General features: G+C 27.1%; 11 protein-coding genes across 11 annotated transcripts; 5 read left to right on the forward strand and 6 right to left on the reverse strand.

Annotated features, from left to right (window-relative positions):
• Positions 1–187: 187 nt before the first annotated feature.
• On the reverse strand, positions 188–1114 carry PNEG_00419 (hypothetical protein; the record flags this gene model as incomplete). Its single annotated transcript, XM_007874105.1, has 4 exons — positions 188–730; positions 775–876; positions 924–982; positions 1033–1114. 4 exons carry the CDS (start codon positions 1112–1114, stop codon positions 188–190), a joined length of 786 nt encoding a protein of 261 aa, XP_007872296.1.
• A 196-nt stretch (positions 1115–1310) lies between these two features.
• PNEG_00420 (casein kinase II subunit alpha) lies at positions 1311–2907 on the forward strand. Its single transcript, XM_007874107.1, has 10 exons — positions 1311–1486; positions 1533–1571; positions 1619–1637; positions 1681–1875; positions 1922–2032; positions 2079–2162; positions 2208–2401; positions 2444–2563; positions 2609–2714; positions 2754–2907. Exons 1-10 carry the CDS (start codon positions 1440–1442, stop codon positions 2826–2828), a joined length of 990 nt encoding a protein of 329 aa, XP_007872298.1. The 5' UTR covers positions 1311–1439; the 3' UTR covers positions 2829–2907.
• Positions 2908–3238: 331 nt separating this feature from the next.
• PNEG_00421 (valine-tRNA ligase) lies at positions 3239–6876 on the forward strand (the record flags this gene model as incomplete). Its single annotated transcript, XM_007874108.1, has 15 exons — positions 3239–3371; positions 3413–3644; positions 3690–3854; positions 3897–3978; positions 4024–4143; positions 4183–4291; positions 4336–4643; positions 4686–4871; positions 4915–5623; positions 5667–5794; positions 5838–5993; positions 6033–6345; positions 6395–6570; positions 6612–6656; positions 6700–6876. The coding sequence occupies 15 exons, from the start codon at positions 3239–3241 to the stop codon at positions 6874–6876; spliced, it is 3039 nt and encodes a 1012-aa protein (XP_007872299.1).
• Positions 6877–7475: 599 nt separating this feature from the next.
• Positions 7476–7811, reverse strand: PNEG_00422 (hypothetical protein; the record flags this gene model as incomplete). Its single annotated transcript, XM_007874109.1, has 3 exons — positions 7476–7596; positions 7658–7735; positions 7783–7811. The coding sequence occupies 3 exons, from the start codon at positions 7809–7811 to the stop codon at positions 7476–7478; spliced, it is 228 nt and encodes a 75-aa protein (XP_007872300.1).
• Positions 7812–8080: 269 nt separating this feature from the next.
• Positions 8081–8323, forward strand: PNEG_00423 (hypothetical protein; the record flags this gene model as incomplete). The annotated part of the gene is made up of 1 exon (XM_007874110.2): positions 8081–8323. The coding sequence occupies one exon, from the start codon at positions 8081–8083 to the stop codon at positions 8321–8323; it is 243 nt and encodes an 80-aa protein (XP_007872301.1).
• A 278-nt stretch (positions 8324–8601) lies between these two features.
• On the reverse strand, positions 8602–12922 carry PNEG_00424 (hypothetical protein; the record flags this gene model as incomplete). Its single annotated transcript, XM_007874111.2, has 18 exons — positions 8602–8697; positions 8742–8880; positions 8927–9357; positions 9400–9612; positions 9655–9900; positions 9944–10066; positions 10108–10530; positions 10575–11072; positions 11114–11213; positions 11259–11488; positions 11537–11767; positions 11810–12088; positions 12133–12278; positions 12327–12372; positions 12428–12615; positions 12658–12730; positions 12776–12827; positions 12873–12922. 18 exons carry the CDS (start codon positions 12920–12922, stop codon positions 8602–8604), a joined length of 3564 nt encoding a protein of 1187 aa, XP_007872302.1.
• A 126-nt stretch (positions 12923–13048) lies between these two features.
• Positions 13049–16682, reverse strand: PNEG_00425 (hypothetical protein; the record flags this gene model as incomplete). Its single annotated transcript, XM_007874112.2, has 11 exons — positions 13049–13235; positions 13276–13795; positions 13838–13957; positions 14003–14399; positions 14448–14522; positions 14565–15935; positions 15978–16147; positions 16193–16320; positions 16379–16419; positions 16470–16574; positions 16623–16682. The coding sequence occupies 11 exons, from the start codon at positions 16680–16682 to the stop codon at positions 13049–13051; spliced, it is 3174 nt and encodes a 1057-aa protein (XP_007872303.1).
• Positions 16683–16811: 129 nt separating this feature from the next.
• On the reverse strand, positions 16812–19430 carry PNEG_00426 (hsp75-like protein). The gene is made up of 13 exons (XM_007874113.1): positions 19214–19430; positions 19159–19170; positions 19074–19105; positions 18907–19028; positions 18831–18859; positions 18743–18785; positions 18578–18700; positions 18254–18535; positions 18159–18213; positions 17692–18111; positions 17564–17645; positions 17326–17517; positions 16812–17281 (listed from the first exon to the last, which is right to left on the reverse strand). Exons 1-13 carry the CDS (start codon positions 19237–19239, stop codon positions 16861–16863), a joined length of 1839 nt encoding a protein of 612 aa, XP_007872304.1. The 5' UTR covers positions 19240–19430; the 3' UTR covers positions 16812–16860.
• An 86-nt stretch (positions 19431–19516) lies between these two features.
• On the forward strand, positions 19517–20362 carry PNEG_00427 (hypothetical protein; the record flags this gene model as incomplete). Its single annotated transcript, XM_007874114.1, has 6 exons — positions 19517–19541; positions 19601–19659; positions 19700–19738; positions 19779–20117; positions 20163–20192; positions 20237–20362. The coding sequence occupies 6 exons, from the start codon at positions 19517–19519 to the stop codon at positions 20360–20362; spliced, it is 618 nt and encodes a 205-aa protein (XP_007872305.1).
• A 1687-nt stretch (positions 20363–22049) lies between these two features.
• Positions 22050–23540, reverse strand: PNEG_00428 (hypothetical protein). Its single transcript, XM_007874115.1, has 6 exons — positions 23491–23540; positions 23335–23435; positions 23070–23287; positions 22674–23015; positions 22449–22631; positions 22050–22404 (listed from the first exon to the last, which is right to left on the reverse strand). Exons 1-6 carry the CDS (start codon positions 23511–23513, stop codon positions 22063–22065), a joined length of 1209 nt encoding a protein of 402 aa, XP_007872306.1. The 5' UTR covers positions 23514–23540; the 3' UTR covers positions 22050–22062.
• A 68-nt stretch (positions 23541–23608) lies between these two features.
• PNEG_00429 (hypothetical protein) lies at positions 23609–27255 on the forward strand (the record flags this gene model as incomplete). Its single annotated transcript, XM_007874116.1, has 17 exons — positions 23609–23631; positions 23679–23818; positions 23861–23922; positions 23962–24098; positions 24146–24284; positions 24335–24544; positions 24590–24756; positions 24800–24921; positions 24966–25315; positions 25364–26064; positions 26110–26320; positions 26367–26412; positions 26454–26465; positions 26516–26545; positions 26589–26956; positions 27005–27147; positions 27192–27255. The coding sequence occupies 17 exons, from the start codon at positions 23609–23611 to the stop codon at positions 27253–27255; spliced, it is 2925 nt and encodes a 974-aa protein (XP_007872307.1).
• Positions 27256–27360: the final 105 nt, after the last annotated feature.

The raw sequence follows: 27360 nt of genomic DNA on the forward strand, positions 1-27360 counted from the left end.
TCTTTAGAAATATAATATCCATTTTATATATTAATGAATCTCCATAAATATTTTGTCTGCTTAATGTTTTAATAATATGATTAAGCAAATGTCTAGATGTTCTTATATGATTAAATAATTTAAAGATCGTCTATACTAGTTTTTTTGAATATACTATTATAATGTGGTTTTTTTAAAAAAAATTAATTTATGGACTCGTCTTATTTTTTTTATTGATCTGATGTACTAATTCTTCCTTAACATTACGTTTTTCCTGTAAAATTTTATCATCAACTAATTTAATAACACCTTTAGATGTATTTTTTCTAGCTTCTCCATGTATAATAACATATTTCGCCTCTTTTCCTATGGCATCCCTTCCCTTTTCTTGACTCAATCCCCAAAATGTTGAAAGATTAATTACATCGTATCCACTTCGGCAATACATTAAATTTGATGCTTCACTAGATATAACAATTCCCTTTCCACGAGTCGCACGTATTAATGCTGATGCATTACTAATTAAGTTTTTTCGGCAATTAATATCAGATATGCTCGAACCGTAGCAAATTTCAAGTCTAATACCTCGCGTAATAGCAATACTAACCGTGGAATGTTTAATATAAAACGGAAGTCGCTGAGACATATCAAGAGATATTATATCTACATCCATGGATGTACATGCATGTTGAAACATTTTTTCATTCATTGGTCTTACTGCTAAAATATCAAATGTATCTGTAGCTGAATACTATCTTTAATTAAGAAAATCCTTATTCTTTAAAATATTTATACTAAATTATAATTCTGAGATCCTTCTTCAAGAACAATCGTAACTCTTGACAAAATACGAATAGATCTTTCACATTCAACAATATTTGATCGAATTGGATTAACCTATTTATTTTTTAACTCTTTTTCATCATTATTTTCTTCTTTTATACTATTTTTTTCCCAATCTTTCCATAAACCATACAATTTAGGGCAATAGTACTATATCCAACTACTTAATAATCAGTTTTCCCCATTAAAAACCCAATAAAATATAAAAACGTTCTATTAAAAAAGCAATCATTTTTTTCATTTCTATTTCAGAAACACCTGAACCATGCCAAAGAACATTAAGATCATACATAATAGACCTTATACTGCCATATAATCCTCTTAAACCTCTATAAACTTTTAACCTTTGTATATTAATTTTTTGACGATCGGTCAAAATTTTAAAAAAGCTTTTATTAAAAAAGCATAATTTCTAACTTAACTTTAATATTTTTCTAACATTTATTAAGAAGCACTTTAAAGTAGAAGAAAATATTGTTATTTCCTAATTTCAGAAGAAAAACTACTAAGAAATAGTCTGTAAATGACTGGAATTTACTAAAAAGAATTATATTAAAAAAAAGCTATTAAATATTAAAAATTATTGCTTTTTTTTTCTTTTAAAGGTTATTTAAAGAATGTCTATTGCAAGACAATATGCCAATGTTAATGAAAATATGCAAAGGTAAAATAAGAAATAATTAAAAAAGGTTTAATGGGAATTTTTTTAGATCGTATTGGGATTATGATAATTTGCAGATTCAATGGGGGTAGATATTTTTTAAATGTGTTTTGTTAATTTTATTGAAGTTTTTAGAGTACAAGATAATTATGAAGTTTGTATATATTTTTTTTAACAAGTATTTTTTCATATCTTAGGTTGTAAAAAAGGTTGGACGAGGAAAATATTCAGAAGTTTTTGAGGGTTATAATGTTTCTAGCAATGAGAAATGCATTATTAAGGTTCTTAAACCTGTTAAAAAAAAGAAAATTAAAAGGGAAATTAAAATTTTGCAAAATTTAGCAGGAGGATCAAATGTTATTGCTTTATTAGATGTTGTACGTGATCCTCAGGTAAAAAGAATGTAATTTTATTTTTTTTTTCATTAATATAAAATAGAGTAAAACACCTTCATTGATATTTGAATATGTCAATAATACGGATTTTCGAAATCTTTATCCTCGTTTTCAAGATTATGATGTTAGATATTATATATTTGAGTTATTAAAAGTAAAAAAGGATTATAGAATAATAATATATATTTATATATTTATAGGCTCTTGATTTTTGTCACTCGAAAGGTATTATGCATAGAGATGTAAAACCACATAATGTAATGATTGATCATGAAAAAAGACAAGTTATTTATGAATTTTTAAAAGTAAATTGAATTGATTTTTTTTAGCTTCGTTTAATTGATTGGGGTCTTGCTGAATTTTATCATCCAGGAACTGAATATAACGTTCGTGTCGCTTCAAGATATTTTAAGGGTCCAGAGCTTTTAGTCGATTTTCAGGAATATGATTATAGTCTAGACATGTGGAGTTTAGGTGCTATGTTTGCATCTATGATATTTAGGAAAGAACCATTTTTTCATGGGTTTTAAAAATATTTTTAAAAAAAAGTATTTAATTTTTATAGATCAGATAATTATGATCAATTAGTTAAAATCGCAAAGGTTTTAGGAACTGATAAACTCTATGCATATTTAGATAAATATGATATCGAATTAGATTCACAATATGATGATATTCTTGGAAAGTATATCTCATATTTAAAATAATCATTTATATTTATATAAAATAGATATCCCCGAAAACCATGGCAGAAGTTTATAACACAGGAAAATCAAAAGTATATTTCCCCTGAAGCAATCGATTTTTTAGATAATCTTTTACGTTACGATCATCAGGTAGACCATTTATAAAATTTTTATCAATTAATTTTATAGGAACGTTTGACTCCTCAGGAAGCAATGAATCATCCATACTTCGAACCGGTTCGAAGAAAGGAACAAAATGGCTAAGGCCATATTTTCCATTTTTATTATTTATAAAATATAACTTTAATAAATTATTATAGTTATTTATACTTTTATTTAACAAGCTTGACTCAATTTCTTCTTTATCTTTCATATCTGATTTGTTTTTAAAATAAAAGTAATTCATTTTTGTTTTATAAAGAATAAAATTGTTTTGATATTTCTTCTATAAATTCAATATTCTTTAAATTTTTAATTCAGAAATACATGAGTCTTGAAGAAAATTATACTTTAGAAGCTTCTTTAGATAAGAATCAAAAAGATTTAGAGAAATGTATATTATAAATATTTTTAAACAGATTTAATTATATTATAGTTGAAAAAGAGTTAGAAAAAAAAAATAAAAGATGAAGAATATACAGAAAAAAATATTGATAAAGTAGAATTTATAGTATATGACTGTTTGTATGGGGAGTTTTATTGATAAACATAAGGAAAATTTAAATGAGAAGCAAAAAAAAAAAAAAAAACATGATTTTACAATTGGAGAAGAATATAAAGAGATTACACCATTAGGACAAAAAAAACGTAAAATATTAATAGTTATTATATTATATAACTATCATTAGTTCTTCAAGATTTAGAATTACCAGCATTAAAAAATTACAATCCTATTGCTGTAGAATCAGCTTGGTATGAATGGTGGATGCAGGAGGGGTTTCATTTACCAGAATTTGGGCCAGATGGAAATTGTAAACCTGAAGGGGTTTTTGTTATACCTATTCCGCCTCCAAATATTACAGGTATTCTTCATATTGGACATGCACTTACAGTTTCTATTCAAGATTCTCTTATTAGATGGTATTTTTAAAAGAAAAGGAGGGAAAATAGTTAATTATTTAATAGGCAACGTATGAAGAATAAAACAGTCCTTTTTTTACCTGGATTTGATCATGCAGGATTAAGTACACAAAGTGTTGTAGAAAAAAAGTTATGGGCTCAAGAAAAAAAGACAAGACATGATTTTTCTAGAGAGGATTTTGTAAATCTTGTTGTTAAGTGGAAAGAAGAGTAGTTATATTATCTTAATCTGTTTATGATTAATAAATTTAGTTATTCTTCCAAAATAAAAAATCAATTAATGCGTTTAGGGGGGTCTTATGATTGGTCTCGTGAAGCTTATACGATTGATGAGGTTATTTATGGTATATTTTTTGTTTCAAGTTGACTTGATTTATAGAATTTGTCAAATGCCGTTCTTGAACACTTTGTACGATTACATGAAGATGGAATTATTTATAGGGCTAACAAGATTGTTAATTGGTGTACCTTTTTAAATACCACACTGTCAAATTTAGAGGTATATTATATTTTATAAGTCATTTTTTAATTTTTGTAGGTTGATCAAATTGAACTTTCTGGTTCTACATTATTGGATGTTCCTGGTTATGATAAACCAATAGAATTTGGAACATTGACTTATTTTGCATATGAAATATATGGATCAAGTAAAGAATTAAATATTACAATATACATATATTTAATAGATCAGGTGAAAGAATTGTTGTAGCAACTACACGTCCTGAAACAATATTGGGTGATACGGCCATTGCAGTTCATCCGGATGATCAACGTTATAAACGGTTTCATGGAAAAATGGCTAAACATCCTTTTATTGACCGTTTATTACCTATAATTGTAGATAGTATTTCTGTTGATATGACGTTTGGAACAGGTGCTGTAAAAATCACTCCTGCTCATGATATAAATGATTATGAAATTGGGAAAAGGCATAATTTGAATTTTATTAATATATTAAATCCTGACGGGACAATGAATGAAAATGCTGGTTGTTGGAAGGTAGTATATCGTATTTTTATTTTATAATTTAAATTATATTAGGGGATGAAAAGATATGATGTTCGTGTATCAATTGTGGAAAAACTTAAAGAAAAAGGACTATTTGTTGATACTAAAGATAATCCTATGATTGTTCCTATTTGTAGTAAATCAAAAGATGTTATAGAACCAGTAATAAAACCTCAATGGTGGGTAGATCAAAAAGCAATGTCAATAGATGCATTGAATGTATTATATAAGATGGCTATATTAAATGTTTTAATTGTTTTAGGCTGTTAAAAATGGGGAAATAAAAATTAATCCTAAAACATCAGAACGTGATTTTTATCGTTGGATGGAAAATGTTCAAGATTGGTGTATTTCACGTCAACTCTGGTGGGGTCATAGAATTCCTGCTTATTTTGTTAGAATTGAGGGAAGAGATCAAGACTCTTCTGATAATAAATGGTGGGTTTCTGGGCAAAATAAAGAAATTGCTCAAAAAAAAGCTGAAAAATTATTTCCTGGAGAAAACTTTATTCTTGAACAAGACGAGGATGTTCTTGATACATGGTTTTCTTCTTGTTTGTGGCCATTTTCTACTTTAGGATGGCCAAAGGAAACAGAAGATTTAAAAAATTTTTACCCAATGTCTCTTTTAGAAACCGGCTGGGATATTTTGTTTTTTTGGGTTGCTCGTATGATAATGGTAGGAATAAAATTGACTGGTAAAGTTCCATTTAAAGAAGTATTTTGTCATTCTCTTGTACGGGATTCTCAAGGGAGGAAAATGTCAAAAAGCTTAGGAAATATAGTGGATCCAATAGATGTTATTGAGGGTATTTCTCTTGAAGATATGAATAAAAAATTAGCTACCGGTAATCTTGATAAAAAAGAATTAGAAATTGCAAAGAAAAACCAAAAAAAGAACTTTCCAAATGGTATTCCTCAATGTGGGACAGATGCGTTAAGGTTTACTCTTTGTGCATATACTACTGGAGGTATTTTTTTGGGGTTTTGAAGCGATTGGATAAATTATAATAGGGCATGACATAAATCTTGATATTTTACGTGTGGAAGGATACAGAAAATTTTGCAATAAAATTTATAATGCTACAAAATATGCTTTATTGAAACTAGGTGATAATTTTGTTCCACGTATTAAAGAAGATGTTTGTTTTCTATTTTTATAAATAATGTAATTAATAATTCTAGAAATCTGGACATGAATCACTTGTAGAGCGGTGGATTTTACATAAATATACAAAAACTGCTCAATCTTTGAATATAGCTTTAGAAGAAAGAAATTTTTATAATGCTACTAATGTTATATACAATTTTTGGTTGTATGAGTTTTGTGATATTTATATTGTTGGTCTTTTTATAATATTATTAATCTAATAATATTAGGAAAATTCAAAAATTATTATTGATAAAGGGGATATAGAAGAAAAAAAATCAGCAATGAATACACTTTATACCTGTTTAGATGGCGCTCTTCGAATGATACATCCTTTTATGCCCTTTATTACAGAAGAATTATGGCAAAGGCTTCCTCGAAGGCCTAATGATGTAACTGTCTCCATAGTCAAATCAGCATTCCCTTCATATAATCCAGAATTTGATGATATTGATGCAGATATAAGTTATAGTCTTATTTTTTCTATTATACAAACAAGTCGTTCATTAATGGCTGAATATAATATTAGAATAAATTCTCAGCGTATTGTTTTAATTATAGAAAAATATAAGTTTATCTAATTATTATATAGTATATTTTCAAGTAAATGATCATGTAATTAATATTTTGGAGTCCCAAAAAAATGCTATTTTATCATTAATTAAAGGCAGTGGATCTATCATTATTTTAAAAAATAATGAGCTCCCTCCAGAGGGTTGTGTCACAATAGTAATAAATGCTGATTGTACTGTTTTTCTTCTAGTAAAGGTATTTATACTATTTTTTTCTATAAAAGTTAATTTTTTAAGGGCTATGTTGATTTTGATATTGAAATAGAAAAGGCGAGAAAAAAGGTTTTATAACATCTAAAAGTTTTTGTATTAATAATATTTTTAGATTGCAAAACTTGAGTTATCTATTTCTCAAATAAAAAAACAAATGAAAGTTGAAGATTATCATACAAAAGTTCCTGAAAGTGTCAAATCGGCAAATAAAGATAAATGTAGTATTCTTGAATCAGAGATCAAAGCACTTGAAAAAATTATTTTAGATTTTGAAAACCTTAAAATATAAATATTATTTTTTTTATGTATATTCAGTCATTTATACAATATTACATTATTATGTTTTTTGTACAGTTATAAGGCTAGTAATTTATCAATTAAATATTCTACATATTATTATGGGTTGAAGTATCTTAAGTTTATTTAAATATAAATTTTATTTCATAATAAATGATAATAATTTTTAGTTTGATTTAATTATTCTTATTATTATTTTTTATTAAGAAATCAAGTTGCTAAAATAAAAATAAACATGGTCACTTTTTTTCTGATATACTTTCAATTATTTTTTAGAATATAAGAAACATGCTTAATGATTTGTTGGTTTGGATAGTTAATAGCTTTTTTGTCTACCATGATCTTCGTTTTATATTTTTTTTGGGTAAAAAATAACATATGTTTATATGTAAAATCAATCCCTTATTTAAAGAAAAAACATAGAAATCTTTAAATAATCTATAACAGTTATATAAAACTGAATCTATTTTATATCTTTGAGATAATATTTATTGTTTAAAAATAAAATATAAATAATTCTTTTCAAATATCAAACTTGAAAAAAAAAAAACATAATTATAGATTTGAATCAATTTCTCTTTTTTAATCTTTTCAAGATACATTTCCCCTTATTTTTTCCCATACTTTCATACTTTCGATTGCCAATATTTGTTTATGATGAAGTTCTCCTTCTTTATTTGTTATACTAATTGCTTTTTTTAAATTTTCTTTTCTAAAAAAGAGTTAACTTTATTTTCATAATAAAAGATAGAAATATAAATCAATATTTATACATTTGTTCGCATGTTTTTAAAATATATTGAAGCTCAAGTAATATTTGTTTTTCATATAATGTTAAACTATCAAATTCTCTAAATAAAATTAGAAAAAAAAAATATATGGAAAAACAAAAAACTACTTGTCCGATATATTTAACTGTTGATTCATTTTTTAAAATATTATTTGTTTATAATTTAATATATTTTAGTGCAACGGCTTTTCGTAACTTCGATAGCATCAAACGAAAGCTGAATTTTGATAATTACTTGATAACTTGATAATAAACATTGAAAAGAGGATTTTATCTTTTTCACTAGTTATCTGTAATTTTTAGAGATCTTTTGGATATTTTTTAGAAAAAAAACGTTTGAAAAAAGGTTGAAAACTCGCTGAAAAAAATATTTTTTAAAAATTGAAATCTTATAAATATATAAAGAATGTTGCGTAGACCGCCTACTGTTATTCGTCTTGTTCAGGAAGATATTTTTGAATATGATGATATTCGAGCACAAGAAAAAGCAGCTTCACATGCAGGAAAATCTATTGCTTTGAGAGACAAAGATATGGATACTATGCATATTATGACAGAGGGTTTTATACTTCAAGATCGTAGAAAAGATGTTACCAAAAATGAAAGAATCGGATTATCTATGTCACGGATACAAGAAACTCGGTTGTAGTTCGGAATATAATTAAATAATATTTGAATTATTCTTTAAATAATCCATAAATGACACTTCAAAAATGCATTAATAATGTAAAATCCCTCTAGATGATATTCTAAGTGGCTTTAATATATCTAATAATACCTCTGTGATATACATCATGTTATTTGAAAAGAATCGTACTACACATATTATTGATTTCATAAATGCATAGAAAATAGTCTATTAAATAATACTTCTTTGCTTTATTGTAGTTGTAATATAAATATTCAGTGTACTGATTATCTTGTATGTTATTTTATATTGCTAATTTTTATCTTGATTTTTGGTAATTTTTTGTTTTCAGTAGGTTCTTTTTCTGCTATTTCTTTACGAATAATTAGTTTTCCCTTGTTAAATGTTATATAAAGGTTCACAAAAACATAAAAAATACCTCTCCAATGATTTGTGCAGTTAGTCTAGGTCTGGAATTAGGAATCTTTAAAGTAATAACTCTAGATTCCTTAGGATCAAATAGAAGACTAATAATATTTAAGAAATTAAGTCGAATAACATAATCCAATTTGTCTGAGCTAGAAAAAAATAATTGGTATATATCAAAGGGAAAATAAAACGTACTTTACGCATGCCCATAATTCCTCTTTCAAAGTTTCTTCTTCCATTACTTCCTGTCTGAGCGCTGTAATTGCCCCACTAATATTTGCTCTTACAAGGATTTTTTTCTTTTGTTCAATTGCTTTATCAATATCATCTTCTATGATCATTTGTTCTGTTGTTACGGGTGTTTGGTTTTGTTGATCATTCAATGCCATTAAAGCAAGTGCTTCCGAAACAGAATAAGAAAGATAACGACGAATTATTGGTGATTTATCATTAAATATTGTGGAAAAAACATAACGAGTAAATGGACCTTGTCGGAGACCTCCTAATTTTAAAAGAATATCAAATGCAGTAAGTCTAACCAAACTATAATTTGCTAATCGGGTATATCGTAAAACTTCTTGAAAATCTAAAAGAATAATTCCTGCTTTTGATAAATTATATTTTATCTAAGAAAAATATTAGAAATTTTTTTTTTTTTAGATAAATACTTTTAAAGATGTAATAGAAATTATGTTTTGAAACGAAGGTAAAAGCTGGTCAATTTTCTGAAGGCGTTCAATTTCGAATAATATAGTTTCTATAATACTTTTATTTTCCGGGTTATTTAAATTAAAGTTATATTCAAATGATTCTTTATTTTCAGTAATCAATGTTGATGCCAACGAATTAATAAGTGTGCAAATATAATATGAGTCAGAAAACTAAATAATGTTAAAGAAATATAATTTAATAATAATTAATACCTTATTTGTTGAGTTATCATTGTACCGTAAAAGATCAGCAAGAAATTTTTTCACTTGCGTTAATGAATTCCCATTTTTATCTCGAATTTTTGACATGGCTACAGGAATTATACATTGTATATAATATTCTGATAAATTGCTGAAATTATTACTTTTGGATATTGAAGAATTTGGAAAACAGTAATTTGTCTGGAATGCTTTAAAAAGATGGAACCATCCAACCCAATTCAACTCTTCAGTTGCACACTAACAATTAAAAGAGATATTAATGAAAAAAATCCAAAATTACCTTTACTAATGCCAATGCTGCTTCACATCTAATCCCATAATAATATCGAGAGTCCATCAATGTTCTTAAAAGTATAGTTGAATATGCAGAATTTGCTTTACAATTAGAGAAATATTGTACAGCCTAGTTTAATTAGAAGTTTTTATAATATTTACGTGAGCTACTTCATATTGTGCTATAACATCTCGATCTTGTCGAAGCTGTGAAAAATACATATAATCTGGTTGGTTTACCCACATTAAACAAATCCATTCAAAGTCTGCATCGAAACGAATCCATTCGAATGCTTCATCTGACATTTTTTCTTCATCCTCTTTTGGCCATTCTTCTAATTTCCAATCTTTCATCTCCTGTTCTGACTGAAGAATATTACCAAAGTATTGAACACCAAAATCATTATCATTATCAATATCGCCTAGTCCATCAATATCCATTATATCTTTTTTTTGTTTTTTTGATTGATTTTTTCTAAGTTTTTTATTTTTTATGTTATATTGTATATCTAGTTTTGTAAATGCTTCTTTTATTTCAACGACATGATCATATGGGGTTCCATCTGCTTCATGAATCCTAATAGTCATCGTTCCCTAAATATGGTAAATGAATGCTCTCTAGATTATATAGATAAAACCGTAAAAACAGGAAGAGGAGATGGATTTGATATATTATCAACATAATATTTTGCATCATCAAAAAAACTTGTAACAGTAAGAGGTTTAGAAGGTGTTTCAACATCTTGAACTTGACGAATGCCTATTTCAATCAACATTTTCTTGCGGTTAAATCGTTGTATAATCCTTAGTCTTGGATAGCCTTGACCATGAATCCATTGTTGTGCAAATATATCTAAAGATATTCGACTTACTTTTTCGCTAACTTTTAAAAAATGGGATGTGCTTAATGTGTTATTTATTAGATTTCCTCCCATGGCTTGAAGAAATAATTTTGGAATAATACGTGACAAGCCCCATGATGGGCCCGATTTTGTTAAACGTTTCTCCAAAATATATAATACAACAGGCGCCTTTAGAGATATAAACTCAATAGAAAAAGGATCAATAGGAGGTGATAGTTTAGGGTCAGTTAATGCAGGTCTTCCAATATCTTCTTCACATACTTTTTCAGCTGCCTTTTATAACATTAGATAAAAATAAATATAATAAAACTAACTTTTTTCAACCGAAATCTATAATCGTTATTCCCCATTAACTTGCAAAGGAATAAATCAGTGATATAATATGCAAGTCCAATTGTTAACCATATATCATTCCTAAATTCTATTGAATATTATAAAATACAAAAACTTTATATATACCAATGTTTTGGTACTATATTTACTCCAATCCATTGATTTGCCAATGCAAATGTAAGAATTCTTGTTGTAGAATAAATTGGATCAACTATGTCAGGAGGAAATAAAAGATTATTATTGGCAATAACCATTGATGCGCATGGTACTGCTGATGTAGGATGATCATCAACAAAACATAACTTAAAAACATTATAAGGATATGAGCCATATTCTCGAACAAAAAAATCAATAGCCTAAAAATATAAATATTTGTAAATTTAGATAATTTTATGAGAATTTACCTTATATATAAACATACATGAATTTCTTAATTCCAGAACCCTTCCTGGTAGACAATACCCTAAAACTTCTACTGAATCACAACCCATTGTATCATCTTTATCAGTATTGCAAAAGTTTGTTAGATTGATTTCATCGAAAGGACCTACTGCAAATGAAACAAATTGAGAACTAACAAGAGAACCAAGACTAAAACAAACAGTTTTTTTATGATTATTTTCAGGAGTAGTAAACTAAAAATAAATTAGTATGTTTTTTTTAAAGCTATTTTTAACTTCATCGAGTTGATCACCAATACATATAACTTTAAATTCCAAATGGTCATTAGGCTCATTTAATAAATTACCATTATCTATAGTGTCATTATTATAATATACATGATTACCATTTAATGATTTAGATGAATCCGAAAGAATCCACATATCGCGTAATGTTTTTGGGACAGTTATTTCGAAATCCCATGTACACCTATCCCATATACCTTCGATGCAAGGCAACCAATTCGATGTAGCTGCTGATATTGGTACGTGAGTTGTAAAAACATGAGGATATTTCTTTTGAAAATGAGACCTTCTTAAAATAAATTAAGAATACTAACATTATCATCTATATCACATCCTACAAAATTCAATCCTGTAGATGGATTTTTCACTGAATAATTAATTTTTATAACAATTGGTAAAAAAAGTGAAAAAATGTTGCCCTTTGTTGATATTTGATCATTTGAATTATTCGGATCTTTCTCTAAAAAAAAACAGTAAAATAAAATTTATAATTTTAATCTGGAATTACCTTTTTCTTCTGTTTGTGTACAAGTTTCATTATTTTTTTTAGATTCCTATCATTCTTTAGATGTTTTGGTTTAAATATCTCAAAAAATATGCCTGAGCCACTATTTTTATAGATTTTGGAATATTTATACTTAAATTTCCATATTCAAATGTTGCATGAAATGCCTCGAACTTTTTTCTTAATAAATGATGTTGATGAACACTAGAACGTTTATAAAGCTTTAATTCATTTTTTGAAAATAAATATTCAAAACTAGCTTCTATCTCGTTTATGTGTATACTAATAATATCTAAAAAAATTGGTTTTTACTTCAATTCAAGATTTTATTGACCACAATCATATGAATTGATCCTAATTTTTCGAAGAAGTGGATCCGTTGGAACAATAGTCATTTCTGTACATCCCTTTAAAAATATTGAGCAATTCCTTCTTATTCTTTAAAAAATTACCCTCAAGTTCCGATTTATAAAATCAACATCAATCATTACTTTTTGATGTGTTCTATTATAAAGTTAAACTGTTCTACCAAAAAAAAAATAAACATACATAGTAAACCCCCTTCCAATGCATGTCTCATCATTATCAATATCTGACATAATTGTAATTATAACACTCTATTTCAAAATCATGAAGATTTATAAATAATTTTTTAAATCGACGATAAGTGTTGAAAAAATCAAGAAATAAAATATATACAAATATTATAGTAAAATATGCTAAATTTAGACTTTTCTTTTATGTTTTTTCTGATGTTTTTTTTTAATATGTGGAATATCAGTAAGAGATTCGTGTTCTCTCTTAAGTGAATGACTTTGAATACTAACAACTGAGCTTTTTCCTGAATAGATCCCATTTTTAATATGTTGTTCTGCTTTGTCCCAGTCTTCCTCTTGTCCTTTGATAATATACCTATAAAATTAGCCTAATTTTTTTAAAAATGCTGAAATACTTTTGTAGGTCTAAAGAATTAATTAGTTCTCTTTGTTTTTCTTTAATGCTGTCCTCCATTTCGCTAGAAAGATGGTCTAATTCTTCCTTTAGGGTTGCTTTAAGAGGAATAAAACCCCTAAAATTATCATTTTCATCTGCATGAGTTTGTAGTTGGTTTTTTAAATTTTTTCGTTCTATAGGCAATGTATTATCAATAGCTTTATAATAAATATCTTTAAAAAACGATGATAATTTTCTAAGAATTTTGACAAGCATAGCTAATACTTGATTTGATGGAAGATTAAGTTCCTTCTCTATGTCTTCAAGAAGTCTTTTTTGTAAACCTAAAGCTAAAAGAATAGCACTTTGCACTCCTGTCATCTTTAAATCTTTTCCAAATCTTCCCTTAAAATATAAATCTGCGATATATGGTAGCATATCTATAATAGTATGATAATCTAGCATATTATTTGCATATGATTCGAGTCGTTTTAAATCAAAAGGAGATAGATTGATGTCAATTTCTGATTTTGTAATAACTAAATAGTATAAATAAATATGTTTTAATATTCAATATTTACCATGAACATTATCTTTTTGTATTAAATCATTATTTATTGATTCTATAATATTGAGACAAAGAATAGTAGGAAAACTCCTAAAACTAAATGATAAAAGTGATAAAAAGCGCTTACGAAAATCTAAAAATTTAGGTAATTGTGCTTACAATGATATTTTTTATTTACCGTTAGAAAATTCATTAAGCCAAGTTTCGCTTTTATCCTGCAAAAGTTTTAGCATAAGACATGTATGTTCTCCAGTAAGATCATTTGGTGTTTGCCTGAGATAAACAGGAATAAATTCTGCTCTTTTCCAAAATTTATAAAGTTGAGGTGTTAATCCATATGATACTCCAAGATAATGAATAAGCCCTGGCTTTTTTTCGGAAAGCTTTAATAGCAATGGAGGCATTATTTTAAGGTCTTTAATTTTAATATCATCCGTTAAGAGAGATGATTCTAAATTATTATTTATGATTTTAATATTTTCATTAGATTCTGAAATGGTTTCTTCTGAGAGATTTAAATACTTCCCTTCATAAAAGTTTTCAAGAAGTTTCAATGCGTGACTTCCATATCCCATCTATATAAAGAAATAAATCATTAAATCTAATTTATTTTTATAAATTACCCTAATATATTCTGGATTAGTTGCTATTCTCACTATCCTTGCTCCAGATAAACTAGCAAATTTATCATCTTGAAACTAATTATTTATTAGGTGGAAATTGAAAAAATGCTATTATACTTGTTCGGTTATAACCCATGGAATAAGATCACCTCCAGTTCTATAACCTCTAGTGAGATTATTTACAACAGATTCTCTAGAAATTTCGCCTTCCAGTGCCACTTGAATAACGCATAAGGGTTCTGGGAGTTTATTATCATCTTCTTTTACTGGAGGCAAAAGAACGAATAGTTGATGAGCAGGTGCATCTGCCATAAGTTGAAGATCATTTGGAGAATTTTTATAATGACTTGCAACATAAAGACTCATCATCATCTGAAGAAATGATTCTGATACAGGATGATATGAAAAAAGAGTATCACGATTGACATAATATAGTTCACATTGTGAAGGGTGAGGACAGCCTTGCTCTAAAAATTGTTTTAAAGATATATTTATGTCTAAACATAATAATTTGTTAAGCCATTCTTCTACAGGATCTCCATAAGAATATCTAATGGGCTCTTCTAAAGTTATTTCTCTAAGTTTTCGTCCACCTATACTGTTTATTCCAGATTCCTTATTAAGTTTTTCTGATCTATTTATCATAGATTTTTCTGAATTTCCTGATTTAGTATTTTCATGTGCAAACCCTCTGGATTGTTCTCTTAATTGCTGTATTAATTTTAATGAAAGAGATCTTCCGGTTCCCTCATATCCATTAACTGTTGATGCCATAAAAGTTAAATAAGGACCCAAAAGCTTTTTAACTAACGGCATTGGTATAGCTGCTGCTTCATCTATAACAAGTAGTTCTGCCTGTCCAAGAACATATGCATCAGATGGATGAATATACTGAATTGTTTGACGATGGTTTCTAAATATATTGACTCTGACTATGGATTTATTAAAACTTGGATTAAGAGACTGAATTATATCATAATCAATATGTTCTTCGTATTTAAGTGAATTAAATCCTTTAAAAGTAAATTCAAACAGTGTTTTTAAGTTTTCTGGATTCGGAGATGTTATAAAAATGTTAGAATATCCATATGCTACAGCTGCCGAAATCGCCAATCCAAGAGCAGCAGATTTCCCTCTACCTCTAGCAGCTGTCAAAGCAACAGTGCTTCTTAAGGTTTTTTCTGAAATTGCTTCAACAAAAGTTATAAGTGCACGAGCTTGGTCTACAGTTTTTGCTACATCGATAAGAGATCTCAAAAGTTGTTTATCCTCATATTTTTGTTTTAATTCCTCAAGTTCCTTCTTTGGCTCTTCTAATTGAGGCTTTGGTAATGGTTTTACTTTTTTTGCTTCAGAAATTGGTAAAACATTTAATTCATCATCGACAAAAAGACAAGAACTACAATGTCCAAGGGAAAGAATGAATCTTCCATTAAATCTTGCAACAACATCTTGATGTGCTTCTGTTCGATAACGTGAATGAATATCCTAGTAAAATTAATATAAAATAAATTTCAAAATAAATATTACCATTGTCATTGTATATAGCTGTTTCAAATTTTCCATCGTCTTAAAAAGAATTACAATTATTCCACCTCCTTCAACTGTTTCTATTGTTCTTGCTAATAAATTAGGTGTAATGGCTTCAAAATCTTGTAAAACAAGCATTCCAAATGTTTGTCCCAAAATTTTTTCTGATTCTTATTTTATTCAGAAAAATAGTATATCCCTTCTATATTAAATACCTTTATAATATGTATATCTAATATTAGTTACAGAAATAAATAGTTCAAATGGTGTTGTTGCTTCATTTGGATCTCGTATACCTTTTTTGATCTCTTTCTTGATTTTCGCTTCTCTTTTTTTTCGATGACTTTTAAGTTATTAGAACCCTTCTTTTCCTCTTCTCATACAAATTACATTCTTCCTACCTTGTAAATCCCAAAAGATCTTTTTTATACATCCATAATACCTAATTTGATTTTATTAAATAAAACTATTGATCCATTCAAAATTTATTACCGATGGACGACTAGCAATTCTCGTCTGAGAAAGAAGCCAATGCAAATTGACAATTTGATCCCTTCCTCTATCACCTACAATAACAAAAAGTGTGCGTTTTTTTTCCTTAATAAAATTATCAAAAAATAACAAAAAAATGCTTTAAAAACAAACTTGAACACCGTTTTTAATTAGTGTAGGAATTCTTGAGTCAATTTGCTTCTTTTTCATCATTATTGTTAAGAATTTATAAAATAAAGGTATAAAATTTATTTTTTTGAACTCTTTATCATAGATTTTAACGATCAAAGATAAAATATATAGAAAAATGAATATTTTATTAAATTCTTAAAAATAATGAGATGTGATTTTTTATTATTTTAAATGAGAAAAAATGAGTTGAATGATAATATTATCTTAGAAGAGAAAAAGTTTTTGTAGTAATACGTTTAAGATCCAGTTCAGTACGTTTAAGTGTATCATAGTCTTCAATTTCTAAAGCACTTATAGCATCAGCAAGTGCATTTTCTATATTTTTTTTCTGTGTTTTTTTAAGTTTCATTGCAATGCTGGGATCATTGATAGTTGATTCAATTGAAGAAATATAAGCTTCAAGTGTTTGCTTGAGTTCTATTCTTTTAGAAAACTCTTTGTCTTTTTCAGAAAATTTTTTAGCGTTATTAATCATATCTTGAATTTGTTGTGAAGATAACCGTCCAACACTATTTGAAATTTCGATATGGGCAGATTTTCCGGTAGATTTTTCCTTTGCAGTAACCTTTAGAATCCCATTTGCATCTAATTCAAAGATTGCTTCAAGTTCTGCTTGACCTCTTTTTATAATTAGATTTACAAAGTTATAAGTTATAGTTTATACTTTTGAAGAGGAGGAATGTCTTGAAGCTCGAATTCCCCAAGAAATTCGTTCTCTAAACAATTGACACGCTCACCTTGATATACAGGAAATACAACAGTTGTTTGACTATCTTTGACAGTAGTAAAAGTTCTTTTTTTAATTGTTGGAATAGGTGTATTTCTTGGAACAACTACACCAAAAATATTGCCTTCCCTAATTATTATTTAGATAAAAAGAAAAAAGGATTAAAAATACTTACATAGCAACTCCAAAAGAAAGAGGACAGACATCAAGTAAAAGAAGATCAGATGTTTTTTCTGAATTCGCTTTATTTGTTAAGACTAATAGAAATATTATAAAGTTTGTGAAGAAAAGTAAATAACCTACTTGCAGCCTGAACCGCAGCACCATATGCAACACATTCATCAGGATTTATGGATTTATTGAGGGGTTTATTATCAAAATATTCTGAAACAAGTTTTTGAATACGTGGAATACGAGTTGATCCTCCAACTAAAACAATATCATCGATCTCAGATTTTTCAATTTTTGAATCTTTAAGAACCCTTTTAACAGGTTCAAGAGTTGAATAAAAGATTTTCGAGTTAATATCTTCAAAACGAGCACGATTAATATTACAAATAAAATCATGACCATCTTTTAATGAATCAACCTCAATAGTAGTTTGCATAACACTAGACAATGCTCTTTTAGCACGCTCACATGCTGTTCTTAAGCGTCGCAAAGCACGGGGATCATCATCAAGATCTAATTTAGTTTTACGTTTAAATTCCGCCTTAAAATATTCTAAAGATAGTTACGAATATGTAATTATAGTCTTTTATACTAAATGCCTAAAAGATTATTATCAAAATCCTCTCCTCCTAAATGTGTATCGCCAGCAGTTGCCTTTAATTATTAAAAAATGTTATCAAATATTATTTCATACCCTAACAGAAAAGACCCCTCCTTGAATTGTTAACAAAGACACATCAAATGTACCTCCTCCCAAATCAAAAATTAGGACATTTTTTTCCTTCTCTGATTTCGAATCAAGACCATAAGCAATTGCTGCTGCTGTGGGTTCATTAATAATACGAAGAACATTTAAGCCTGCAATAGCTCCTGCATCTTTTGTTGAAAGACGTTGACTATCTGAAAAATATGCAGGAACCGTTATAACTGCTTTTTCGACTTTTTTATTCAGTTTAGTTTCTGCTATTTCTTTCATCTATTATTTTAATATATTTTATTATTTCGGATTAAATATCACCTTTCCCAATACCATAGCAGAGATTTCCTGAGGAGAAAATATCCTTTTTTCATTTAAATATTCCACTTCTATTTGAGGTGATCCATCTATATCAATTACTTTAAAAGGCCATGTTTTTATGTCCTGTAATATTAAAAACATAATATTTCTACCACTTATCCCTACATTTCTAACATCTGGATCATCATATCGTCTTCCAATCAATCGTCTTGTAACTTTTCAGCATTCTTATAAATATAAAATGGATTATTACTTTACATCAAAAATTGTATTTTGGGGATTCTAAAAAAGACTGTTAGATTATCATAAAAAAATTCTTTAAAACACACAATAGCTGCTTGATTCTTTGCTGATTCACCTATAAGACGCTCATTTTCTACGAATGCTACATATGATGGTGTTGTTCTATTTCCTTGATCATTGGCAATTATCTCTACATTAGGACTATCGTCTATAAATAAAATAAATAAATACATATATCATACTCTTGAAATACCTGTCCATACTGCACAACATGAATATGTTGTTCTATAATCATTTTTATTAAATATATAAAATTTTTTTTATATAAATTTTTTTACCCAAGATCAATCCTAATTAAATTAGAAAAAAAAATAAATAATCCTATTTACTGACCCTATTGCACCGTTGTATACTTCCATATTTTCTTTGTTTTACTTTCTACACTTTAAAACTTAATAATTTTAGATTTCTTGATTCTGGTTCAAAGCTCTAAAAAAAAAATGTTTTTTTAAATAAAATATTATTTTATTTAAAAAAATTAATATAAAAGTTTACTTTTCACAAGAAAATATCTTTATTTTTAAAGAAAATAGTAGTTATTTTAGTTTCTTAAAGGTTATTTATTTTAAATTTATTAGTCGAAATGTTTAATTCCATTAAAAAAATATTAAGGTTAAATAGGAAAAGGGTTAATAAATGACATCAAATATTATTTCTAATTGTAAATATTGATTTTATTTTTTTTGATTTTTTATTGTCTAAAATGATTAATTGAATTAGTTCTTTGTTTTGGTAATCTTACATCACATCATTCTTTAGAATTTTTTTTGGATTTTGTGGTAATAGAAATAATGAAAAGTATTTGAAAGTAATTGTTAGTGTCCTTTTTCTAAGAAATTGTTTAAGACGGTTTATGAGGTTTAAAAGGGAATTTTAGGTTTAAAATTAAAATAATTAGGAATTTTATCCTTGGGTTAAAAAGAACAAGAATGATATTAAATTTATTATATCTTTGCAAGTTCAACCATGGCACCCCTCAAGTACATTGGTTCATGAAGCAGTTCTTGCAGTGTCTAAATTATCGGAAAATCGGACAGTTGATTTTATCGCTGAGTTATTTGAACATCAAGAAGAGTATTTTGATACGGCATTGGTGGAAGAGAGTCGCTTAAATACATATAAACGTCTTTCTCTTTTAGCAGAGAATGCAATTAATATAGATCGAAACAAATTTTTGGATCTATTGCATATTGAAAATGTTAAAGTAGGAGAAAAAGGATATAATGTTGGCAATAAGGTATATTGTTGATAGTTTTTGTGAAAAAACTCTAAATATTTTGAGGTTACAACTGATCTTAAGTTGCATATTAAGGTATAAGCTTTATATAAATATTGCGTTTTTTATATATTTTATAGAATGGAAGAAGTAGAAGTGTTCATGTTTCTCCTACTGTTTTTTATAACGGAGTTATGAATGATTCTATATCATCAAGTTGGACATTTGATAATTGGAAAGAATGGTATATGAAAGTTCTGGGATGAATTAAGAAAAAAAATTATATATTATGTATAATTTTCTAGTCTTTTAACTTATTTAATAGTATTTTTGAGATGTTTTATTAGAGTATATATTACAGATATATGTATTTGTAATTATATTTTTTGATTATGAATTTTGAAAATCAAGTTAAAATTGGAATATTTGACATGTTTTTATGGATTAAATTATGTAATTATATAATTTACCTTAATTATTCCATTTTTTACTATATATGTAGATTTTTTATAGATTGTAATATAATTAGAAACTTTGCTAGATAAAAATATTTCGATATTTGTTATGAATTATAGAGGATTTTCTAAACAATCAAGAATTTTTAAGGCAATTAAGTATTGTTCTTTTAAAACAAAAAAATGATGATCAGACTTATATTTACATCAAATTATATAATGGTATTATTTTAAGGAATCATAGTTCTTTTTCATTTATATAGATTCGTTAGAATTAGAATTGTAATAAATTAAATATTTTATTGATTTTTGTTTTGTTTATTTTTCTTTTCTGAAGTTATTTTAAAAAATAAAATTTATAATGAAAAACCTGAATTTTAGATAACAAATTTAATAACTAACAGAAATGTCATTTTTATATAGATTTCTTATATTTATATCTATTGTTGAACAATTTCTGATAAATTAAAGTTTAAAGCAAATTCCAAATATTTAAATATTAATTTTATATTTCTATTAGTTACTATTTTAAATTATTATGTAACTTAAGTTTTAATTTGAATTTTTATGAGATTGAATTTTAAATCTAATTTCAGTTTAAAATTAAAATTAAAAAGTAATTAATCCAAAATTATGTTACTAAAAAGGATTATGAAAAAAAGAGTTAAAGCTAATATAAAATAATAAAAAATATAATATCTTAGATCTTATAAAAAAATTATGTCCTAAATTTTTTATTAAGCGTTATTTCAATTTAAATTTTGATTTATAGATTCGATATATGTTTTTTACTGCATTGATCATTGTTTATTGCAATTTTTAATTTTAACTAAACTTTAAATTTTAATTCAAAACTTAAAACTAGTTTTAATTTTAATCTTATTTTTAAATTTTTATTTTTAAATGATAATGAATATATATTTATAGGAAAAGAGTCTAAAATTATAAAAGTAATATTTAGAAGTTTTTAAAGAATTTGAAAAAAATAAAATAAAAAACTTATTAGTTTGTTTTTTATATTTCTTTATAAAACTAAAAGAAAAAAAAAGATATTATTTTTTCCTAAATTTTAGATAAAATTTCAAAAAAATATCTAATTTAAAAATATTTTGTATTAGAATTTCCAATCTTTACTTTAATATTTGAATGTATTTATTTTTATTATCTTTTTTTCTTATATCATATTTTCTTTCAAATTCTTTAAAAATCATTTATTTCAGTATAAAAAACTATTATTTCAAACAGTAGTACTCAATATAGCAAGATAAATCTTATTCCTAATTATAATTATAAAAATATAGATTAATCATTATGACTTAAATTCGATTCAAAGAGTAAAATATATAACATAATTTTATCAATAGATTATCTAAAAAATTCAAATTAATAATTTAACATAAGTATATATAAAAACGTTTAATATCATATATATATAAACATAATTTTTTTATTTTTTTGAAAAAAAAAACATATAAATAAATGAATTTAAAATCTCTTTAATAAATAATTAATCAATAAAAAGGATTAAGCAATTCTATAACTATGGAAGATGCACCTCCTCCCCCATTACATATTGCTGCTACTCCTATTTTAGCTTTATGATGCTGAAGAACAGAAAGAAGAGTTGTAATAATTCGTGCACCTGAACATCCTAAAGGATGCCCCATAGCTACAGATCCTCCAAAAACATTTACTCTATTTAAATCCAATTTAAGAATTTTTGAATTAGTAAGTGCTACTACACTAAATGCTTCATTTATTTCATAATAATCAACATCAGAAGTTGAAAGTCTTGCAGATTTTAAAGCTTTAGAAATAGCTAAATACGGAGATGTAGTAAATTTTTTAGGTAACTTTTTTTACCATTAATTTCAGATAAAAATTAAAAATAATATACCTGGGAAGCTTCTCCCCAACCAAGAATTTTTGCAATAGGCTTTAATCCTAATTCTTTAAGCTTTTTTCCTGATACTAAGACTAAAGCAGCTGCCCCATCGCTTATAGTAGATGCATTTCCAGCAGTAACAGTTCCATTTGCTTTAAATGCTGGTTTAATTATTCTAAGTTTCTCTTCATTCAACTAGGAAACATTAATGATGTTTAGCGTAAAATGCTTTTTTACATTCGATATCTCCTCATCTTTATCAATTATTTTACTTGGCTCTTTAGAGCCTAAAGAAACTTTTATTGGGATAATTTCTTTAAAAAGATTCAGTTCATGTGCCTTTTGGGCTCTTTTATAGCTAGAAATAGCATAATCGTCCTGTTCTTTTCGACTAATTTCATATTCAAGTGCACAACACTCTGCTGCAATTCCCATAGGTTCATCACTATATGCATCTGATAATCCGTCCCGTATAAGGCCATCTGTAAGTGTAATATGACCATATCGAGATCCCGATCTTACTGATGAATTATAAAATGGAACATTTGACATTGATTCAATCCCTCCTGAAACAACAATCTATTCCACTCTATTAAATTTTTTTCTTTTATAATAGAAATGACCTATTATTACATCTGCTGTTTTAACGAGAATAGATTGTGCTCCAAGAATTACTGCCTTCATTCCTGACGCACAAACCTTATTGACTGTTGTACATACTGTCTTTTCTGAAAGTCCTGCACCTAATGCACACTGGCGTGCTGGATTTTGTCCAAGATTAGCTGAAATTACGTTTCCAATTACCACTTCTTCTACTTCTTCTGCTTTAATACAAGATTTTTCAACCACATCTTAGACAATTTAACAACTATTAACATTTAAACACTCTATCTTTTACTTTTAACAACATGAATCCCAAGTTCTACTGCTGATAATCTTGATAAACTTCCTTGAAAACTTCCTAGCGCTGTTCTTCCTGCTGATACAATAAAAACATCCCTAAAAATATAATAAATACTTAGAAATATTATCAATAAATACAAAATCTTCTTACGTTTCTCCTATTTCAAGCGTCATTACTACTGCTAATAGTTTTTAATTTTTTTTGAATGTTGAAAGTTAGCATTTTTCAGAGCCTTTGAACGTCAAAAAAATCTGAGATAAGTAAAACAATGGATGAGACGCTTTATGATGAGTAAAAACACTTAATATAAGTTCATACAACCTACTAATAATATAAAGGTTTGGTAATTATATTGGAAAAGCGGAATCAGAAGAGGAAGAGCAGGAAACAGTTGAAAATGCAAATGGAGCATATTTAAATGATGAGGAAATTGGGTTAGTTGAGGCATATTTATCAGATGATGAGTTAGAAGAAATACGTAATAAGTTATGGAGTGTTTTTTCATAAGTTAATTAAGTAGCGCAAGCAAAACAAGCGATTGTTTTACATGAAGATAAGCAATATTATCCATCAGCATCAGAGGTAAAGAAGAAAAGGAGTTAAAATAGTATTAATTTGAAGGTTTATGGACCGGATGTAGAGATCTTAGTTCATGAGGAAGATACACAACCATTAAGTGAAGCAATTATTCAACCAATTAAAGTTAAAAAATTTTCACTTGAGGAAATGGATTTTCCAGCTACACATTACTCTAAAGAGTAAAGATTTAGTTTTTTATATATTATTAACTTAGTGGTATTTTAAGATTTATGATTAATTTAATGTCATTTCCAGAGTTTGTTCGAAATATTGCTTTGGTTGGTAATCTTCATCATGGTAAAACATCATTTTTGGATATGTTGATTCATGAAACACATGATATAAAAACAGAATCTAAAAAAATGGTTAGTAATTCTTTAGATAAAATGATTTACTAATTTTTTTTTCTATATAGTTAAAGTATAGTGATGTTCATATATTAGAAAGAGATCGTGGATTATCAATTAAAGCGACACCAATGTCACTTGTGCTTCAAAATACAAAAGGAAAATCGTTTCTTTTTAATATAATTGATACACCTGGACATGTTAATTTTGTGGACGAGGTAGCATCTTCTATTCGTTTAGTCGATGGAGCAATACTTATTGTTGATGCAATTGAAGGGGTAAGATTTATATTTTTTTTTTTTAAAGTAAAAGGTTATTTATAGGTTCTTGTAAATACGGATAAGATTGTTAGATACTCTGTACTAGAAAATATTCCTTTTGTCTTAGTAATAAATAAAGTGGATAGACTTATATTAGAGCTTAAACTACCTCCAGCAGATGCCTACTTTAAACTTAGACATACTATCGAGGAAATAAATAGCATTATAAAGTATTTTTTCTTTTTCTATCTAATTAAAATTGATTATGTCAAGATCATGTAGTACAAATGATTATCGCCTTTCCCCAGAAAAAGGAAATGTATGTTTTGCTTCTACTGATATGAACTGGTGTTTTTCGTTATTCTCTTTTGCAAAAATGTATGCAGATACATATGGTAACTGTGATTTATTTTTGATATTTTTTCTTACTTTTTTTAAGATGGCGTAAATATTGATGATTTTTCTCAAAGGTTATGGGGGGACATTTATTATAATCCTCAAAGTCGAAATTTTACTAGAAAATCTGTAGAACAGGATGCAAAACGAACATTTGTTCATTTTATTCTTGAACCTTTATATAAACTTTATGGTCAAACACTTGGAGAACCGCCTGAAGTCCTTGATAAAACACTTAAAAGCTTAGGGATTTTTCTTAAGCCAGCTCAATTTAAATTGGATTCAAAAGCCTTATTAAAACTTATATGCGGGGAATTTTTTGGAACAGCTACAGGATTTGTTGATATGGTTATTAAGCACATTCCTTCTCCAATTGATGGATCAGTAGCAAAAGTAAGCCCTGATTTATATTGAAAATAAATCTTTTATATCTTTTTATAGATTCATCATACATATACAGGACCTTTGGATTCTGAAATAGCTCAGAATATGCTGAAATGTGATCCTAATGGACATTTAGTGATACATACTACAAAATTATTGAATACAATAGATGCTACTGAATTTTTTAGTCTTGGTAGAGTTATGAGTGGAACTATTCATTCTGGAGATCAAGTAAAGGTTTTAGGAGAAAACTATTCAATCGATGATGAAGAAGACATGGTTTATGCTACAGTATCGGGCGTTTGGGTTGGAGGGGCACGATATCGTATTCCTGTTAATAGTGCAGTAGCAGGTTCTATTGTTCTTCTTGCTGGTGTAGATAATTCTATTTTAAAAACTGCTACGATTGTTTCTAGAGATATCCAAGATGACATTTATATTTTTAGACCTGTTAAACATTTTACGGAGTCTGTATTTAAGGTTGCAGTGGAGCCAGTTAATCCTTCTGAATTACCAAAAATGCTTTCCGGGTTACGTATGATTAATAAAAGTTATCCTCTTTCAGTAATCAAAGTCGAAGAATCAGGTGAACATATTATTTTTGGTACAGGGGAACTTTATATGGACTGTATTTTACATGATCTTCGAAAACTTTATTCAGAGATTGAAATAAAGGTTTCGGATCCTATAGTAAAATTTTGTGAAACTGTTGTAGAGACGTCAGCTGTTAAATGTTATGCAAGCACTCCCAACAAAAAGTAGGATATGCTTACTATTTTTATTTTTTATTTATTTAATTATAGGAATAAAATTACAATGATTGCAGAACCGTTAGATGATGGTATTGCAGAGGATATAGAAACAGGAAAAGTCAATATAAAGTGGCCTATACGGAAAGTAGGGGAATTCTTTCAAAAATACCAGTGGGATATATTAGCTTCCCGTTCAATTTGGGCATTTGGGCCTAATGAACAGGGACCAAATGTTTTATTAGATGATACTTTGCCTTCAGAAGTATTATTACTATATTTTGTAAGTCTTATTTATTGTCTTATAATAGGTCGATAAAAAATTGTTAAATACTGTAAGAGATTCAATTCGCCAAGGTAAGCTTTTTTTATTAAGAATAATAACTAAATAATGTCAGGATTTCAATGGGGTAATTTTTAATTAAGAAGCAATTTAAGAAACTGATAGTATTTCGTTTAGGTACTCGTGAAGGACCTCTTTGTGAAGAGCGTATGTTACAATATTATCATTCGTTTGTTAAATATGATTATAGCTATAAGAAATGTTAAATTTAAAATACTTGATGTGACACTTGCTACAGAGCCTATTTATAGAGGAGGAGGACAAATTATTCCTACTGTTAGAAGAACTTGTTATTCATCGTTTTTGATGGCTACTCCACGTCTTATGGAGCCTATTTATTATGTTGAAATACAAGCACCAGCAGATTGTATATCTGCCGTCTATACAGTTTTAGGTAGAAGAAGAGGGCATGTTACTCAAGATATACCGAAAGCAGGCTCTCCTTTATACACAATAAAGGCATTAATACCTATTATTGATGCATCAGGATTTGAAACAGACCTTCGTACTCATACCCAAGGCCAAGCATTTTGTCAACAGATTTTTGATCATTGGCAGGTTATAAAATACTTTTATAATATATCCCTATATAGCTAATAAATATAGGTTGTTCCAGGTGATCCTCTTGATAAAACTTGCGTACTTCAATTATTCGAGCCCGCTTCTGGACAAAGTTTGGCTCGTGATTTTATGTTAAAAACAAGAAGAAGAAAAGGACTTGTAGAAGATGTTGTTATTTCTAAATATCTGTTTGTTCTTTATTTTTATTATCTAGTTTTCTAATTTTAAATAGTGATGAAGAAATGATGATGATATTAGCACAAACAGACATATTAAAAGATAATTTTCTTATTTAAAAATACATTTATTTATGTATCTTTCAATCTATATAGATATTTCTTATACAAAATTCAATATTAAAACTAGTTTTTCTTCAAAAAGCATATACTGGTTTTTATCTT

Source organism: Pneumocystis murina, assembly GCF_000349005.2.
Source record: "Pneumocystis murina B123 chromosome Unknown supercont1.1, whole genome shotgun sequence".
In the NCBI taxonomy this organism is placed as follows: Eukaryota; Fungi; Ascomycota; class Pneumocystomycetes; order Pneumocystales; family Pneumocystaceae; genus Pneumocystis; species Pneumocystis murina.